Source organism: Polypterus senegalus, chromosome 6, assembly GCF_016835505.1.
Source record: "Polypterus senegalus isolate Bchr_013 chromosome 6, ASM1683550v1, whole genome shotgun sequence".
In the NCBI taxonomy this organism is placed as follows: Eukaryota; Metazoa; Chordata; class Cladistia; order Polypteriformes; family Polypteridae; genus Polypterus; species Polypterus senegalus.
The window spans coordinates 132,392,071-132,408,712 of NC_053159.1; the positions used below are offsets into that span (position 1 = coordinate 132,392,071).

At 39.8% G+C, this 16,642-nt stretch overlaps 1 protein-coding gene across 2 annotated transcripts in view; it reads right to left on the bottom strand.

The window, feature by feature from the left end:
* Positions 1-5,514: 5,514 nt before the first annotated feature.
* Positions 5,515-16,642, bottom strand: part of serpinf1 (serpin peptidase inhibitor, clade F (alpha-2 antiplasmin, pigment epithelium derived factor), member 1) — a 39,756-nt gene continuing 28,628 nt past the window's right edge. For both annotated transcript variants that reach the window (XM_039757217.1, XM_039757218.1), the window contains exons 4-8: positions 12,098-12,253; positions 10,370-10,576; positions 7,287-7,426; positions 6,985-7,195; positions 5,515-6,492 (exon numbers count right to left, since the gene is read on the bottom strand). In XM_039757217.1, coding sequence (XP_039613151.1) covers positions 6,239-6,492; positions 6,985-7,195; positions 7,287-7,426; positions 10,370-10,576; positions 12,098-12,253 — 968 coding nt within the window. In that variant the 3' untranslated portion in view covers positions 5,515-6,238. The remainder of the gene's footprint in view (positions 6,493-6,984; positions 7,196-7,286; positions 7,427-10,369; positions 10,577-12,097; positions 12,254-16,642) is intronic.

Sequence of the window (16,642 nt, forward strand, 5' to 3'; positions counted from 1 at the left end):
CCTTATCCCATCTGTGAAACATGGTGGTGGTGGTAGTTTCGTGGTTTGGGCCTGTTTTGCTGCATCTGGGCCAGGACGGCTTGTCTAATCAGTGACCAGTTTTCACTGCTAATTAACTTTTTCCCCATCACTTTAATAGCCATGTTAGAAGAGTTCAGCCCTCTGAATTGATTCCTTTCTTCATTAAATGACAGCCAAGCAGAAATGAAATGTGAAACGAGCCAACAGATGACCAGCTAAACTGGGGCTTCAAACTCCAACCAATTTCATTCCAATCACTTTCTTAATGAGAAGCCAATTCTTGCTGTTAATAAAATTGGTTATTTAATTCCATGGCTTGTTGCTGCTCTCATTCTGCCACAGCATACATTTCGAAAACTGTTGTTTTTCTGTTTTTTCTAAAAGCACCGTCAAAATGTTTTGGTGACCTGAGAGATCAACCTTACCAAGACCATCACCTCTCTTTAATTTCAGATATTGTGTAATGGGCACAGGGGAGCTGGTCATGTGGTGGCTTGTTTTGTGTCTCATTATTGTTTGGCTGATGATTAAAGAAAAATAAACAACTATGGGGCCTGTGTCAAGTTAATTAAAAGAAGTAATCAGCAGCAAAAACTCGCCACTAATTAAGAAGATGGTAAGAATGAAAACCTGCAGCCAGTGCGGCACTCTAGGCCTGGAGTTCACCACCCCTGCCATAGACCCAGGATGCAAACAGTGGTCACCTAACTATGACAATGCAGGTTTGCTTCATGCTCCCATTGTCTGTCCGGGAGCCCTTGAACCCAACACCATTGGTAATGTCACCGATGAGCTCGGCAGTGAGGCACAACAAATGGAGCAAGGGAATGGTGTAAAAAAAGTGCCAAGTGCTTTTATTAAAAACATCAACAAAAACAAAGTGTCCAAATAAATAAAGTGCAGTGCCTCCAAAGTCACTAAATGAATAATCCATAAAAACAAGTGTTATTGTGGAGGTTAAAAATCCAATAAATAGAAAAAAAACAATCCTTCAAAACGAGGTTAAAACAATGCTGGAAGCAGTCTCTTTAAAACAACACAAAGCCTGGGGTTTCTTTTACCTGGTGGCTCTCCTGCTTCTCCCATCTGGGCCTCGCAACAGGAGAGTTGCCCTACCAGCAGCTGACCTTCTTTCCACTCCACTGGTCTGGAGACCTCCTGATCCCTGGCTTCACTAGTGCATTCTCCAGACCGAAACTTGGCCCGACTCCTGCTTCCTTCTCGGCCTTACGCGGCCAGCCATCCTACTACCGGTCACTCCCACTCCTCAGAATGCTCAGTGGGAGCGACCACTACCAACTGCCGTAGGTGTTGGCCAAACACCTCTGCTAGGGCTCACTGTCCAGCTGCCTGCCTGCGAGCCTTCGCTCGCTCGCTCCGGCTCTCTCTCTCTCTCCACGCTGCTTGCTACTTCCTGCAACCTCCGTATTTTTTCTTTCTTCTTTCTCTCCCTTTCTGCTGCCTTGTGCTTCTATTTATGAAGAGAACGTGGCAGCTGTTGCAATCAGCAGCCCCAGGAACAATTATGGATGTGTACGGTTTCTCACCTGTGCGCTTAGGTGTGAAACGCCCACACCACGAATTTCCCTGGAACTACTTCAGCCACTCAACCACCACGCCCCCTTGCTAAGCTGCAAGTGCGGTGATTATTTATTTAAAACTGGCCTCTTGACATGAGCTGTGGACCCACTATACCACACTAACTGCAAGCAGTGCTTCCACAGCACCACAATGCCACCCACGCCTGGGTTGATCTTCATTAATTCACATGTTCTGCTGACTTGCTCCTGCATAATAAGTTGTTTCTGTATGTACCATCTAGTGCTGTTTATTCCTCAAGTTGAAATTCATTGCTGCTAGTACGCAGCCTTAGGAACCTAAGCGAATTGCCAGCCCTGATCAAACCAACCTCAGCAACTTTTATAAAGTTTCAGAGAAAGTGTGCAAAAGACACGTTTAATTCTCCCACAGCCGATCTGTAACGCATTTTTTAGGCTCTGGCTTGCTCCCAACTGCTCCTTTCGCTACAAGGCCTGCACATAATCTCGAACTCTTTCTCAAGCTCACTCCAGCCTTTTGAAAAGTTGCTATCGCATCAGCTGATCTCTCACCGCACAGAACACGCGCAACCCTGTCACGTGTACCTCATACTCTCCAAAGCGAGTCCTCTTTATACCTTTGCATTTATTCGACAGTTGTCTCCACCATAGACATATATAGGTAGACACCGCATTCACTGTGTTGCCCAGTCGACACGATACGTTCGCACGTCTGCCATATTGTGAGTGGCAAAAGTGCAATTTAAACTAATACAGGTAGATGTGGAAGCCGGGTTTTCTGATGAAAAAACAATAACGTTTAAAACAGTATCGTTTACATACAACAGATTTTGGCAAATCGTTTAAATGCAATTATTTATGTCCATTTATACACTAATAATGGCAATTATTGAGACAAAAATTTGACCAATGTCTGAAAGTCAAAATAGTAAGACTGCAACTGGCTTTCTGGTCTTTCTTTTAACAATGAAATGATACACTCAATGACAAAAATAAACAATTTTATTATATACAAATTGGCTTAATAATTTCTGAAAACATTTCACTCATTCCTCTCTCAATCTCTCTCTCTCTCTCACACACACCCACACACACACACACAATGTGGTTACTTAAATATATACAGGATAGGATCTAAAATCCTTGAAACAGAACGGTTTCCGTGTGTTGCCAGTCTGTAATTTGAGAGTATTCAGTCTAGCAATATGGTGCAGCCTTAGAGTTTGTGGAAGACAGACACAACTAAAGACATGAGCATGAAATGATGGTTGTCAATTTCAAACTGTGATTCCTCAGTGTGCTCCTTGAGAAAAAACACATCATCTGAACCAATCTGAGCCCGACAAACTGATTGATCAAAGATACACTGACAGCTTGCCCTAATGTCGACTGTCAGATAACACGCTCAGCTACTTTGACCACCTTGACTGTACCATCAGAAGGAATCATCAAACCTCCTTTGTTTTTTAATGTGAGCAAGTGGTAGCTTTGATCATATGATGTCAGTACAGCATCTGTTACCAAACTAGCACGGCACGCATCACAGGACAGCTTTCTCAAAATCCCATCTAAGGGCTACCGCCCACTGCGTCCTGAGGTGGATTTCTTTGGGAAACCTTCAAAATTTGAGAAATGTTAACAGCTAACAACAATCTACATAGTTATTGACTGAATACGTTTATCCAAAACGTTGTTTGGAGGCTCACTTGAGCACATGAATGTATAGCTTTGCTAGCTTAGCATGGCATAGCTAAAGTTAAGATTATAAAATGGGATTTTCTAATGGCCAAATATAACCAAAACAATTGATCTGGTTTGGAGCATACAGCGGTTTGTACAATCCCAAGCAGCACATGTGTGAGGCATCTTTATCCACTACTTCACTCCACAGCAGTGCCACTTGCAATAAGGACGTGACGTTGACATATGATGCTGCTGGTCATGCGGTGTCTAGTAATTCTATGTCTATGGTCTCCATGATAGTCCAGCAATCCTGTCAGAAACACAGTCTACTCGTGGCACTTCACCAGGCGACAGCAACTCGGAAAAGAACCAGCCAGCTCCTATGTAGTGTCACCACCAGGTAAAAAAATAGGTTTATGCTCCTAAACCGATTACTAACTAAGACTAAAATGGGTAACATAGGTTTACCCATCATACGTTTATTGTCATGGTGATTAATATATGACTGGCTCCTTGTCCAAGGCTTGTTTCTGACTTGTGCCTGATGCACTCAGGATTGGCTCCAGCACTTCACATCAGTGATGTGTGGTGAGTTTGATTGCTGGTGAGGCACTGACTCCTTCAGAGTGGCATTTACAAATATATGAACCCCAAAGAGAGGCTTATTCACTATTCAGTTGGCGGCATGCACACTGACTACTGGTTATTTTTCATATCTCATCAGCATTCTTTACACACATACACATAGGTAAGGTACATTTTTGGCTAAGAAATAACATTACATTTATAGCGGATAGAGTGCATTTGTTCTGCACCCTCCATGTGTTCTAAATTTGCAATTCACAATTCATACTCCTTCAATACAAATGAAAGTATAGAGAGGTGTACAGAAAACGGAATTCAGTTTTGACCTTAATTGAAATATTTCGTTGTTTTTAAAAGCTTTTAATTCTGAGGCTTTAATCAATTTTAATAAAGACTGTTCAACAAAAGAATAACAAGAAGAAAAGAATATTTTATTTAATGTCAAAATTTAGCTTTTAAATATTGGATTTTTTTTTCTTAGTCTGATCCCATTTTTATCAAATTTGAACAGTTTATGGCCTTACCTTTATTTGTAAAGGAGGTCCATGCGCCTATCCTTCTCCACGAAAATCTCCGTCACTTTCTTATAAAAGTCCTCCTTATTTTCCTTTAGGTTTAAAGGTCTTAATCTTCAATTTTGGCAGTCAGTTGGAACAAAAAAATTTAAATAAACGGACCGCTGCAGTGCACTTGACTTTGTGATATCGCTAACTTATTGGCGCCAAGAGCCTCTGTGTAGAACAGCAGCAACAAGCACCTGTTGGGCTCACATGCACCCCCTTCGGTGCAGCACAATATTGTCTGCCTCACCTTGTGCCTTTTCACTGCGGTTTTATGTCCGATCAGCAAGACTATATATGTCATACACATTTATTAAAGATATTGGCCAGACTGTTTAAAGTCAGGCTGTATAATAAACGTGTCTGCAAACATATTGGTGACATACAGAGAAACAGCAACAGGCATACACCAGTTGCACGCATCAACCCAGTATGTGAGGGAGAGTGCAGTCCGAGGTGAGGTGAGGCTCGTTGCTGCCGCACCTTACGTTTCTCCCCTGTATTTGATCAGGAAATGCGCCAATTCAGCGATTTTGACTATAAAAATGATCAAAATTATTGGAATCATACAGAAAACAAATTTATAGCACATACCAGTGGACACATTTATTTTATGTTATCATTATTAGTTTTTTTTTTATTTTCATTATGACAGGTGAGGCTCTGAATCCCCAGACCGCATGTCCCTGCTTCATAAACCTGAATTGGATGAAGCGTGTGTGTGAATCAGCAAAAGTAAATGGTATTTTGGGAATATATTCAAATACCGTACAAAATGAAAATGAAATAATAACACAATGAAAACAACACATGTCTGCCTGGGAAGACTACTTCTGCTAAGTTTATGTCACTCGTCTGAGCAGTACATTTAAAACATCATTTTCTCTCCAACAACTATTCATTTTCTGACGGCCCCCATTTTGTAGCCAGCTAAAGTTAATTCCAGATGAATCCTAATCTGAAAGCAACCATTCTTTCGTGATACCATCTCATCCCAAGACATATACAGCCATCCTGCTTCACCCTGAGACATTTCCCAAGGGTAGTGGCTGGAATTGGAAGAATGGCAGAGCTCCTTCTGGAAGAATGCACAAGAACACCACAGGTGGCCAGTCACAGGGTAACATTTTTATTAGGAACACTGATACAAAATCCTAGCAAAGAAAAATGAAAGTCAACCACCCACAGAGCCCGGATGTCATCTGCATTTTTGGAGTAACTAGAAACTTCCCGTTTTGCCCTAATAGATTTATTTATTTACAAAAGCAAGTCAGCCCAACTGAGACACAATGAGAGCCCTCTTGGCCTGATTAATAAATTCTCTGACGTGATTTGTGCCTTTTTTATTTTTGTGTGTTTGATCTGAACAATCTAGCTGAGCAGGACAGTTTTTTTTTTAATAATATGATGATTTGTCATTCTCAACAGTGTTATAGAATGACTGCATGCAGTCTTGTGGGTTTTCTATCCCAATGATCCAAACCCAATTTTGTGTATATTCTCTTCATGACTTGCACCCTCCAGACTATCGTCGTGATTCCCTGGGTCACTGTCCATTTGATAGCTCAGATGTTGTGGTGCCATTGGCAGTTTTCGTGCCTTCCAGTTGTATGACTCTTTGGAGGTGGGTGAGTGCGTGCGTGTACATGCACGTGTGTCTCTGACTTTTGCAGCACTTGTTGTGCCTCAGTTGTGCTGATACCTGCGAGGTCTTTGCATCACGGAAGCTGCCCTTTGGGTGCACCACCGCTTGGTTATTGTGCACCCAGGTGCGTGTCTAAATTGCTCTTGTGCTTAAGCATACAGAGGTGGCATATCACTATGTCTCCCTCAGAGAGACTGAAACTTGCTGGGGTTCATAACTCTGCCAATGAAAAGAGTGGCTCCAGATGTCTCTTCCCTCACAACAAAGATAAAAGGCCGGTTAACGTGGAATGCCATATATAGCCCCCTCGCCATATTGCTCAGTGGCTGAGCGCCTTCCTCTGTCACTTCTAGGGCCACCTTATGATGCAAACTATTTACTTTGGCCTGCTGAGAAGTGATCTTCACCAGTTCTGGGGTGGAAATGAACTGCTGTAGACCTGTAGAGAAATAAAGAAGAAATTTTAGCAGGGGGCTAATATTATAAGCAATATTGGAGGCCCTTATTGATTTAGTTGAGTGCTAGCCATGCTGGGCACCCTGTATGCATGTCTTGCCACCTTGGATTTTAAGTAAAGACTTTCTGTCCAAATAGATGAATGGATTCAACCCTGGTGATTTGAGTCCCTAGGTCATCTGCTGCCATGAGGTGTGCCCCTGAGCCAGGTGACCTCTACACAGAACACTCTGTGTGCCTGCAGTTAAATGTTTTGAGACCAGGGCATTGCCCGTGCAGATCTACTGCATGAAGGTAGTGCCCACAAACTACCTGTAAGTCCCTATTTAAATTGGAGAGACATAGAAGGCCAAGTCCAAAAGGCAAAATAAGAAAAAGGACAACATTTGCCTACATGTATGGGATTCTTAGCACTATCTTCCTGTTACCATGCCTGTCCTATTCCCTTGAACTCTACTGACATAGTAGTGCTTACCCAGGTCAGCTAGTGTGGGGAGCAGATCAGTTGTGTAGCTCAGTTTGAGTGCTGGAAGAGTCAGTGAGACGTCTACTGGCTGTAGGAGTGTGACAATATCATGGATGAATTCAGCATTCAGGCTTTCCTCAATTTGGGTAAGGTTCTGGCTGACTTCATCGGGAAGGAACAGCAACATGCTTACATCCCCTTGCATGGGGACCTGGGCAATCTGTTGGACACGGAGAGATAAAGTCAACTGGAAAGAGTCATAAACTGGAACACTGTAGACATTGAACTTAAGACTAAACATTTTAACCTACCTTACATCTGAGATTGGATTCAATCCCCAATTTAACAGGATACCTCTCCTCACTCATCATGGGCACACTGACAGATCTCAAGTCATCCACCTTGAAGTCTTGGGGTCGGCCTCCTTGGCTGAAACGATTCACCCAATTACCTGAAAGCAAATAAACAAGAAATGGTGCTGGCTAAAATGGCAAAGACTATTTCGAGGTTCCATACTTGGGACATCTCAGAAAAAAATGTCAGTCTTTAGACCAATCCTTGCTGCCTCTTGGCAAGGATCAGTTGTGGCTACATTGACAAATGATCCAAAATGATTCAGCTAGTCCATGCATGGGTGCCCCTTGATCTTTGCTGCAACCCTTAATCTTATCTTGCAGTCTCCTTACCGGGTGCTGATCCTCATTTGTTGCTCTATAAAGGTTCTCCTTTCTTCAACTTTCTAAGCATTTAATGAGACAAGGGGTGTCAGGTGTTAGGTTGTTGTTTTAGTACATGTTAAAATAAACCTTTGTTTGTTTAAGATAATGCTTTTTTGTGTCCTTTGTAAAAGATATGAATAAAAAATAAGAACTCTTGCTGTCTGTATCTGATTTTCCCAGAATAAATTGATAGCACATCATAAAAGTGTAGGGGAATGTAATTTTACTTATTATAGTACCATTAATCATGAATCTTAAACGGTTTCAGTTATCTTCCTCTTTTACTTAAATGTTACAGACTACAGTTCATGCTAAAACTATTCTCAATGATTTTCTTTTTATTTTGGTCTCTCTGATAGCAGTTTGTCTAAACCACACAAAACAGAGGTGTTAGTGCAGAGGGACATTTTTTGTTTTTGCTGCTTAGTGTAGACAAACTAAATAGTAAGCTCTAAACATGGTCAAATGGTAATTTTCTGGACGTTCCTTGTGTGTAAAAATCAAGGCCCTAAAACCGTTGGATTCCTCTGTGCATGTACAGCTGATGAATGTGTGGTGATAAGATGGTGTCAGAATGACTTAGGACAGAGAGGAGTTGATTCTTTCAATCTCAACTCATAACTCCTACCTCACATTGCTGGAATCAAACTAGTTGTTCTTCTCTGCACTATGACAACTGTTAAAACACCCAGGTTGCATGATATGATTATCTCATTTGTTTACTTCGCTTCTGATTTTGACATATTAAGTTATGTTAATGATTATGATAATGGAATGAATTAATTATTTATCTGCGGTGGGCTGGCGCCCTGCCCGGGGTTTGTTTCCTGCCTTGCGGCCTGTGTTGGCTGGGATTGGCTCCAACAGACCCCCGTGACCCTGTAGTTAGGATATAGCGGGTTGGATAATGGATGGATGGACGGATGAATGATTTATTTATTTGTTTAATATTTTTATTGATTTTAATTAGAAACACTGCAGTGGGCTGGCACCCTGCCCGGGGTTTGTTTCCAGCCTTGTGCCCTGTGTTGGCTGGGATTGGTTCCTGCAGACCCCCGTGACCCTGTAGTTAGGATATAGTGGGTTGGATAATGGATGGATGGATGGATAATTAGAAACAGATAACATTCCATATGGTCAAGCCAAATTTAATAAATCAAAGCAGATTTTAACCCCTACCAAAGAGAAAGAGAGAGGAGCCAGCAAATGAAGCTACTCTATAGAAGGAGCAAGAAAACAAGGGTATCCTTTTCCCCAGAATGGAAGCTTATTCTAAAATGTTTTTGATTAGATTGTGCCATATTTTAAAAAACGTTTTGAACAGATCGTCTAAGTGAGAATGTAATTTTTTTCAATTTCAAGTAGTATAGAACATCGTTTTCCCACTGACTTTAGAGTGGTGGGGTGGGATTCTTTCAGTTGAGCAAGATACGTCTCTGTGCTAGTGGTGTAGTAAAGGAAATTACAGTTTTCTTTTTCTTCTCAGCTTTAAGGCTGTCTGGGAGTACACCAAACACAGCTGTTAATGGGTTAGGAGTGATTGTGACACCAAGATATTCTGATAGACATGCAAAGATTTTTGTTCAAAATGTTATTCATTTGGTGCACGCCCAGAACATGTGACCCAATGAGGCTGGAGCTAGATTGCAACGTTGAATCTTGCCCTGGAAACATTTTGGACAATTTTAAACGAGATAAAGGCACTTAATAAAAACATTTAAGTTGAATAAATGAATGTTTTTCACATATGGAGCTCGAACATATTCTGTGCATGGCTGCCTTCCACTCCTTTCCTGAAATATTAAGTGACAGATCCTTTCCCAAATGTACTCTGGGATCTTTGAAAGAAAGACACTTTAAAACATTTTTATAAATTGTAGAAATTCTATCTGAGGCTTCAGGACTGATCAATAATTCTTCTGGAATAGAACAAGGTGGAAGGTGGGGAAAACTAGGAAGATTCTGGAATGAATTTATTAAACCTTCTTTCTCTAACAGCAGACTCTAAAAATTGAGTTCCTTTCTCAGTTAGGGAAGTCAAGGGTGAGGGGAGACGTAGTGAGTAGGACTAGAGTGATAGTCATCCCTGAGTGAGGCTTGAAGGAGCTACTGATAGAAAGTAGTTGGCAGTAGTCCTGGGTGCAAGTGCATTGCAACTGTGTTGTATATCCCAATGGTTGGTAACTACAAGGATAGGCAAATGACAGAGAAGGCGACATACTTGTGGGAGTACATCACAAAGAGTCTGAGCGTGGGAATAAACATATCTGTAGTTTGGGACAGGATATCGTCTTTCTTTTTTTCTTTGTTCTCTCTGGACTTATTTTGAAGCAAACTGTTGTATCTGTTATGTTATCATTATTTGTCTTATAGACTGCTATGCTGTTTCAATGTTTTGCTTTTCAAAAAAAAAAATTAATTAGGATTGGGTCACTCCAAAACGCTTACATGAAAAAACAGTGAGCAAAGGAAAACATCAGCCAGGTCACCAAATAACATGCTTGAAGGCCACGTGAAGACATGTATTCTGTTTCTGACCACCTCCTTCCTGGATTTTGAATGCCGTTGTAGGTTACTTCCATGACCCCATTTTAGTGTTATTGTTCATTTTATTAACAGTCCCCCCCTTTAGGAGCTGAAAAGGTCTCTTTAGTCACCCTGCTATATCCACTCACCTTTAAAATAAGCAGCCCCTAGGGGTAGTACCCCAATATTACGTGGCAGGTTAGCTGATAGGAAGCGGTCAATCTTCCCCCCGGTTTGCTGGCGCACCCAGTCATTTACTTCTTTGAGGTCAACTCGTGGATTACCAACCAGTACTTTGGGCCGTACCCCATACTCCTTCTCCACAGTGTTTAGATAGTCCAGTTTTACACGGAGTTCTGTACAAAATAAAAACACAAAAACAGGATTCATTTTATCAAGAATGTAGTCACACATTGGAAGTAAAACTAAAGAAGTAAATTTGTCAACAGATAAGTCACATCAATCCATTTTATGAAACCATTTTTTCCCATATGGAGCTGCAGGGAGCCAAATTTTACTGAACTGAATTAAAATTATGAGAAACTAGGGGGGCCAAGCCACCTGGTACCTTCAATGCTCAACCTCCAGGTGTGGCCAGAATGTTACTAAAATCTGTAAATGTACAAAAGAAAAATGATTATTTATTGGAGTCAAAATCCTGCGGTGGGCTGGCACCCTGCCCAGGGTTTGTTTCCTGCCTTGTGCCCCGTGTTGGCTGGGATTGGCTCTAGCAGACCCCCGCGACCCTGTTGTTAGGATATAGCGGGTTGAATAATGGATGGATAGCTGGATGGAGTCAAAATCACAAAATTCTATAACTATGTAAAAGAAAAATTAATTATTGTTTAATGGAGTAAAAATCATGAAATGAGAATAAAATATTTACTCTTTTACCGATTGGAATATTCCCATTAAACTGAGGTCCAGTATGCTCGATGAGTATTTATAAGAGACTAAATATATGATCCATTCGTTTTAACTGACATTCTTATAGATGAAAAAACCTTTTTTTAAAAAATGACTCATTTAAATAACAGGAAAAATCACGTGAAAAACTAAAGTGGTATGCAATGGGTCATTGTAACTCGAGCTTCAGCTAACTAAATCACCTAAATACAAACATTGGTGTTATAAATAGATTATTATTTTTTTTAATAGTTTGTTCCTGTGAAAGAAAGCTTACTCGATCAAAAATAAAAACCAGGACTTTCTTGATATTATAGTTTAGAATTTAAAAACCGAATAAGAATCTGAAAATCTAACAACATCACATTAAAGTTCAATAAATTCTGAAAAGAATGATACCAAACATACATACATAGGTTTTAAAATAAGCCTGATCTAAAGTGTGACATAAAAACGTCACATAAAATCGTTCCACAAAATTGTTGCACTTTTAGGCTTAGGATTTTATATATAGATATAGATATATATATATATATAGATATAGATAAACATTCATGTAGTGGTTAGCAGTAGGTGGTGGGGGTCTGCTAAGACAGTTATATAACAAATATGGCTAATAGCCTACAAGGGCTGATCACTTACTCCAGTGGTTCTCAACCTGTGGGGCGGGCCCCCATAGGGGGGCACGAAGTAACAAAAAGGGGGGCGCGAGGATGTGAAAAAAAGAAAACAAGAATCAAAAATCTGAAAAAAAATCTGTTGAAACCAAAACAAATTAACTTAAACTATTAAACTACATTCTGATACTACTGTAGAACAATAAATAAAGAGTTAGATAAATGTTGATAAAAGTTAAGTAGGTATAATAAAATATGCATCTACATTTCAAAAAACTGTTAGGGGGGCCGCGATTAAAACTGTTATGAAAACTCAGGTCGCAAATTCTTAAAGGTTGAGAAACGCTGACTTACTCCTTTCAAGATATATGCGAGCGGCAGTCTTAAAACCTTTTCCTGGATCACTGACAGCAGACAGCAGGTTCTTTAGGGTGGTGTGCAGCTCTGGTTCCTGCATCAGATGATACTGGAGTACCTTGTATAGCTGCTTCTCTGTTGAGGGAGAGCAACCTGTAGGGGGCAACAAGGAGAAGCATTCATAAAAATGAAGGGCCTCATAGCTCCTTATACAGAATAGTTAAAGTTCTGTGGAGGAGGATTATCAGGGTGAGAGTCCACAAATTCAAGCATTTTTCTAACAATAGCAGTTTGTATTTATAGTCTCTACAGCAGGGGTCTCCAACCTTTTTTCCCCTGAGAGCTACTCATGTTTTCTAACATTTATTCTCATAGCTTATTTCAACTCAAACAAACTGAATAAGCTTGTTTTGCCTGAACATTTACGAAATGTTGGTGTCCACAACTCACATTTTGCATTAAAACATCACAAAAAATATTTAGTTTACCTGCAAGTGTATTTTCTATGTCTGCATGCATTTTCTCACACTATTGAATTAAAACATGAATGCTGTCATAACAAAACGATGCAATTCCAAATACACAGATATTACTTATTCATTTGTCATTTTGTTCCATGTCACTGTTTCTCTTCACAAGAGTATTCACATGACCAGTTGCATGTGTGATTCTCCTCACTCACTCGCCAGCTTCAGGGCGCGTTCCTTAACTCCGCTTAGCTAGCGAACGACAGAACAACTGAATTCAATTTTGATATTTAAAATATAGTGCTACTTAGGTCTTGTTGAGTTTAAGTCCGGATATTCTCTTAAGTGTATGCCACATTGAAAAGATAGATTGCAATTCAGATTGTGGATCGTGATATGATTTTTTGGAAGGATCGTCCACCCCTAATTTGACTAATCAAGTTTTCAAATTTATGTAATATTCATTTAACCCTTTGGCGAGCTACTTGGAAAGAGTTGGCGAGCGATGTGTTGGAGAACCCCTGCTCTACAGCAATGTCTAAATTAGACTTTTTGCTATTTATGGAAGCAGTTTGTGTATCAGATGAAAAGTTGAATGTGAAGCAAATATTCAGAATGTGCTGTTTTATTTAAGATGGCAACACACTAATGTAAATAGAGTTGTAAAATTTGTTCTGGCATTTTTCAGATAAGGAAGACAGAAATTCTAAGGTAAGGCTGCTGTTACACTCACTAATCAGTCTAGAATCCTAACTAGGAAAAGAAAATCTGAACACATTTCTTCTGTTTTGATGTCGCTACACTGGTTACCTGTGTCTTTCAGAATTGACTTTAAAATTCTGCTTATAGTTTATAAAGCCTTAAATAATCTCGCTCCATCTTATATATCGGAATGTCTGACACCCTATATTCCAAATCGTAACCTCAGATCTTCAAATGAGTGTCTCCTTAGAATTCCAAAAGCTAAACTTAAAAGAAGTGGTGAGGCGGCCTTCTGCTGTTATGCACCCAAAATCTGGAATAGCCTGCCAATAGGAATTCGCCAGGCAAATACAGTAGAGCACTTTAAAACACTGCTGAAAACACATTACTTTAACATGGCCTTTTTATAACTTCAGTTTATCTTAATACTCTGTATGTTCAATTCATCATAATAACTACTCATGGTGGCTCTAAAATCCGTACTGACCCCTACTCTCTCTTCTGTTTCTTTTTCCGGTTTCTCTGTGGTGGCGGCCTGCGCCACCACCAACCTACTCAAAGCATCATGATGCCCCAGCATTGATGGACTAAAAGCCAGAAGTCCACGTGATCATCATCATCATCATCATCATCAAATCCTTCCGTGAAAACCATAAATACAAAGAGGACTGATTCATTTATGTTAGGTAGATTGCCCAGAGGGGACTGGGCGGTCTCATGGCCTGGAATCCCTGCAGATTTTATTTTTTTTCTCCGGCCGTCTGGAGTTTTTTTTTTTGTTTTTTCTGTCCCCCCTGGCCATTGGACCTTACTCTTATTCTATGTTAATAAATGTTGACTTATTTTATTTTCTTACTGTGTCTCTTATTTTTCTATTCTTCATTATGTAAAGCACTTTGAGCTACATTTTTTTTGTATGAAAATGTGCTATATAAATAAATGTTGTTGTTGTTGTTGTTGTAATCATGGCACCAGAGAGTGGTGACATGTTGGATATTGATTGGATTTGCAAGTAAGAATTTTTCTGTAATGATAATGATCCTATAAACCTATTTATAGGCATTTCTTGACATGTACGCTTTAATGTTTTAAAATAATTCAACATTTTTTCTGCCCTTCTGCTTTCAAATGAGTGTAAAGGTTTGGACAGGTGGCTTGCAGTGTCAACAATATGCACATCAATCGTGGTTTCTGAGGTGGCCTCCTTCTCGTTGTGACCCCAGCCGCTGCAACATCCCAGATAAGGAAGTTACTGTATTCCATTAGGATGATGAGAAAGGATGAGCTTTGCCAACCTCGGCAGATCATTTGTGCCATTGTGAGACTGCAGATCAGGATGAGCTGATGGGAGAAGACAAATGCCGTGCAGGTAAAAACAAATATTTATATTTTAAATCCATGATGCAAAGAATAGTCTAAAACAAATAAGCCTGAAGATTATTTACAAACAGCCAAAGAGGATAAATCAAAAAACAGGTAAAATATTGAGAAAGCACTGGAGCAGTGCCTCGGATCTAAAATCACTCCCCAACCCTTAACTAACAGCAATATTTGGAGTAACGTCACATGGGGTAAAAGTAGCCAAGGGAAAATCTGTTGTGGTGTGATGATATACTAGATTGTTTTAGAAAACACTCATTTTGTTCATTTGTAAGGGTTATAATTCACCTGTCATAACTCAATAAGGAAAAGTATGTTTTATATTATCTTAAATTGGAAGAAATGGGATTCTGTCTCAGAGGAAGTTGGATGATTAGTGTTTTCAGAAAGCAGCGGGCCAGATCTTTTCTTGTGTTCCCTGCCAACAATTTGCTCTGTGGTGGCACTGGCACATGCCTCTCCTGGGATGTTGAACCAGTGACCTTCAGGTTAAAGAGATGCACGTTTAGCTGCTTGTCAGACTGAGCATTATAAGAACTTTCCCATTGCCAGTAGACACTACAGCTCTTGCGCTCACTTTAGTGTGTGTCTGAGAGCAACGTCAACCTGGGAACTGACCCAGCCGCCTGATCCTATGGGCACTGGCAGACCACTACAGCTGTTGTGAGGAATCAAATTGGGCCTTTTTTGCTATATAGCTCTCTGATATGGGTAGTGGAAGAGGTTATGTGTTTTCCTATTGAAATTGTTAATTTCTCATGTGAATGCATCCTTGATGGAATTGTGTGGTTACTATATGTGTTTTGGTTTCATGAATAAAAGTAAATAAAAACAAAGCGCTAGAATTATAAAAATACTAATTAACCCCAAATTTAAACACAATTTACAGAATTCTAGATTAATACCACCAACCTTTAGCTCTCCTTCTTTATTTCCCCTGCTTTTCCCATCATATGAGTGCTTCAGAATTAGAACTACGTAGCAACAGACACAGAAAGGAAAGCCAGAAAAAAATTTAAGTGAAAAGTGAAGATAGGGGCAGGGTTTTAGTCAAATCCTGATATCTCAGCGTTTCTTATTATACTGGATGGTACACACCAGGAGCTATGGAGGTGTTCTGCTGGGTTGATCTTTTGCTGTTCCCTTCGTTCCCCATGAAGTGCAATGAAAGGAAAACAACTCACATAGATGATGAGAAAAAAAATACACTTGCAAGAACCATAGCAGAGGAGTGTGGCACAGAAGAATGAACAATTTAGAATATCTTTAAAAAAAGTCAAAGTCTGTGTGCTTCGTAATCAGCAACACTAGGTGAAGAAAACAACTTCTAGTGATGGCTGAAGCGTTTACAGGAGTTGTGAGCAAAAACTCAAATAACTGTCACTGAGATGACTAACAGCCACTACAGTGCAGAAACAAAGATGTCTCGATGTGTTAACAGAAAACTTTGACAACACATTTAGGCCAATGTTTTATCAGGACCAAAAATAGAAAGGTCTCATTGAGAGGGAACAGCATAGGGAAATTAAAATACTGTAGGCATCCTGGGATATGACTCCACAGTGCTTAAAGTACCATTTTTATTACAGTGTGTATTAGAATTGCTAACAGGAAGGCTTTCCATACTTTGTGTGCTATACTAACTATTATAAAGCTATGTACAACTAGCCCATGCTAGTGTTATTATTTACTGTATAGTAAGATTACTTGTATCTGATTTATATTTTGTTACCTGCACAGAATACTTTGTTCAAACTTGTGAATTACTATCCAATGCAAATCAACTATTAGCTCCATGCTGAAGTATTCAAGTAGTAGAAAACGCATAATCAACAAATCCACCTGCTTTTATTTACAATCACAAAAAGCCCAGCAATGTGCCATATGCATTATTAAGGACATAAATCACTCTTAATAGCACATACGCTTTATTTTGAAATGCTTACATTACATGCTAAAATGTATATACTCAGCACTGAAATGCACATATTAT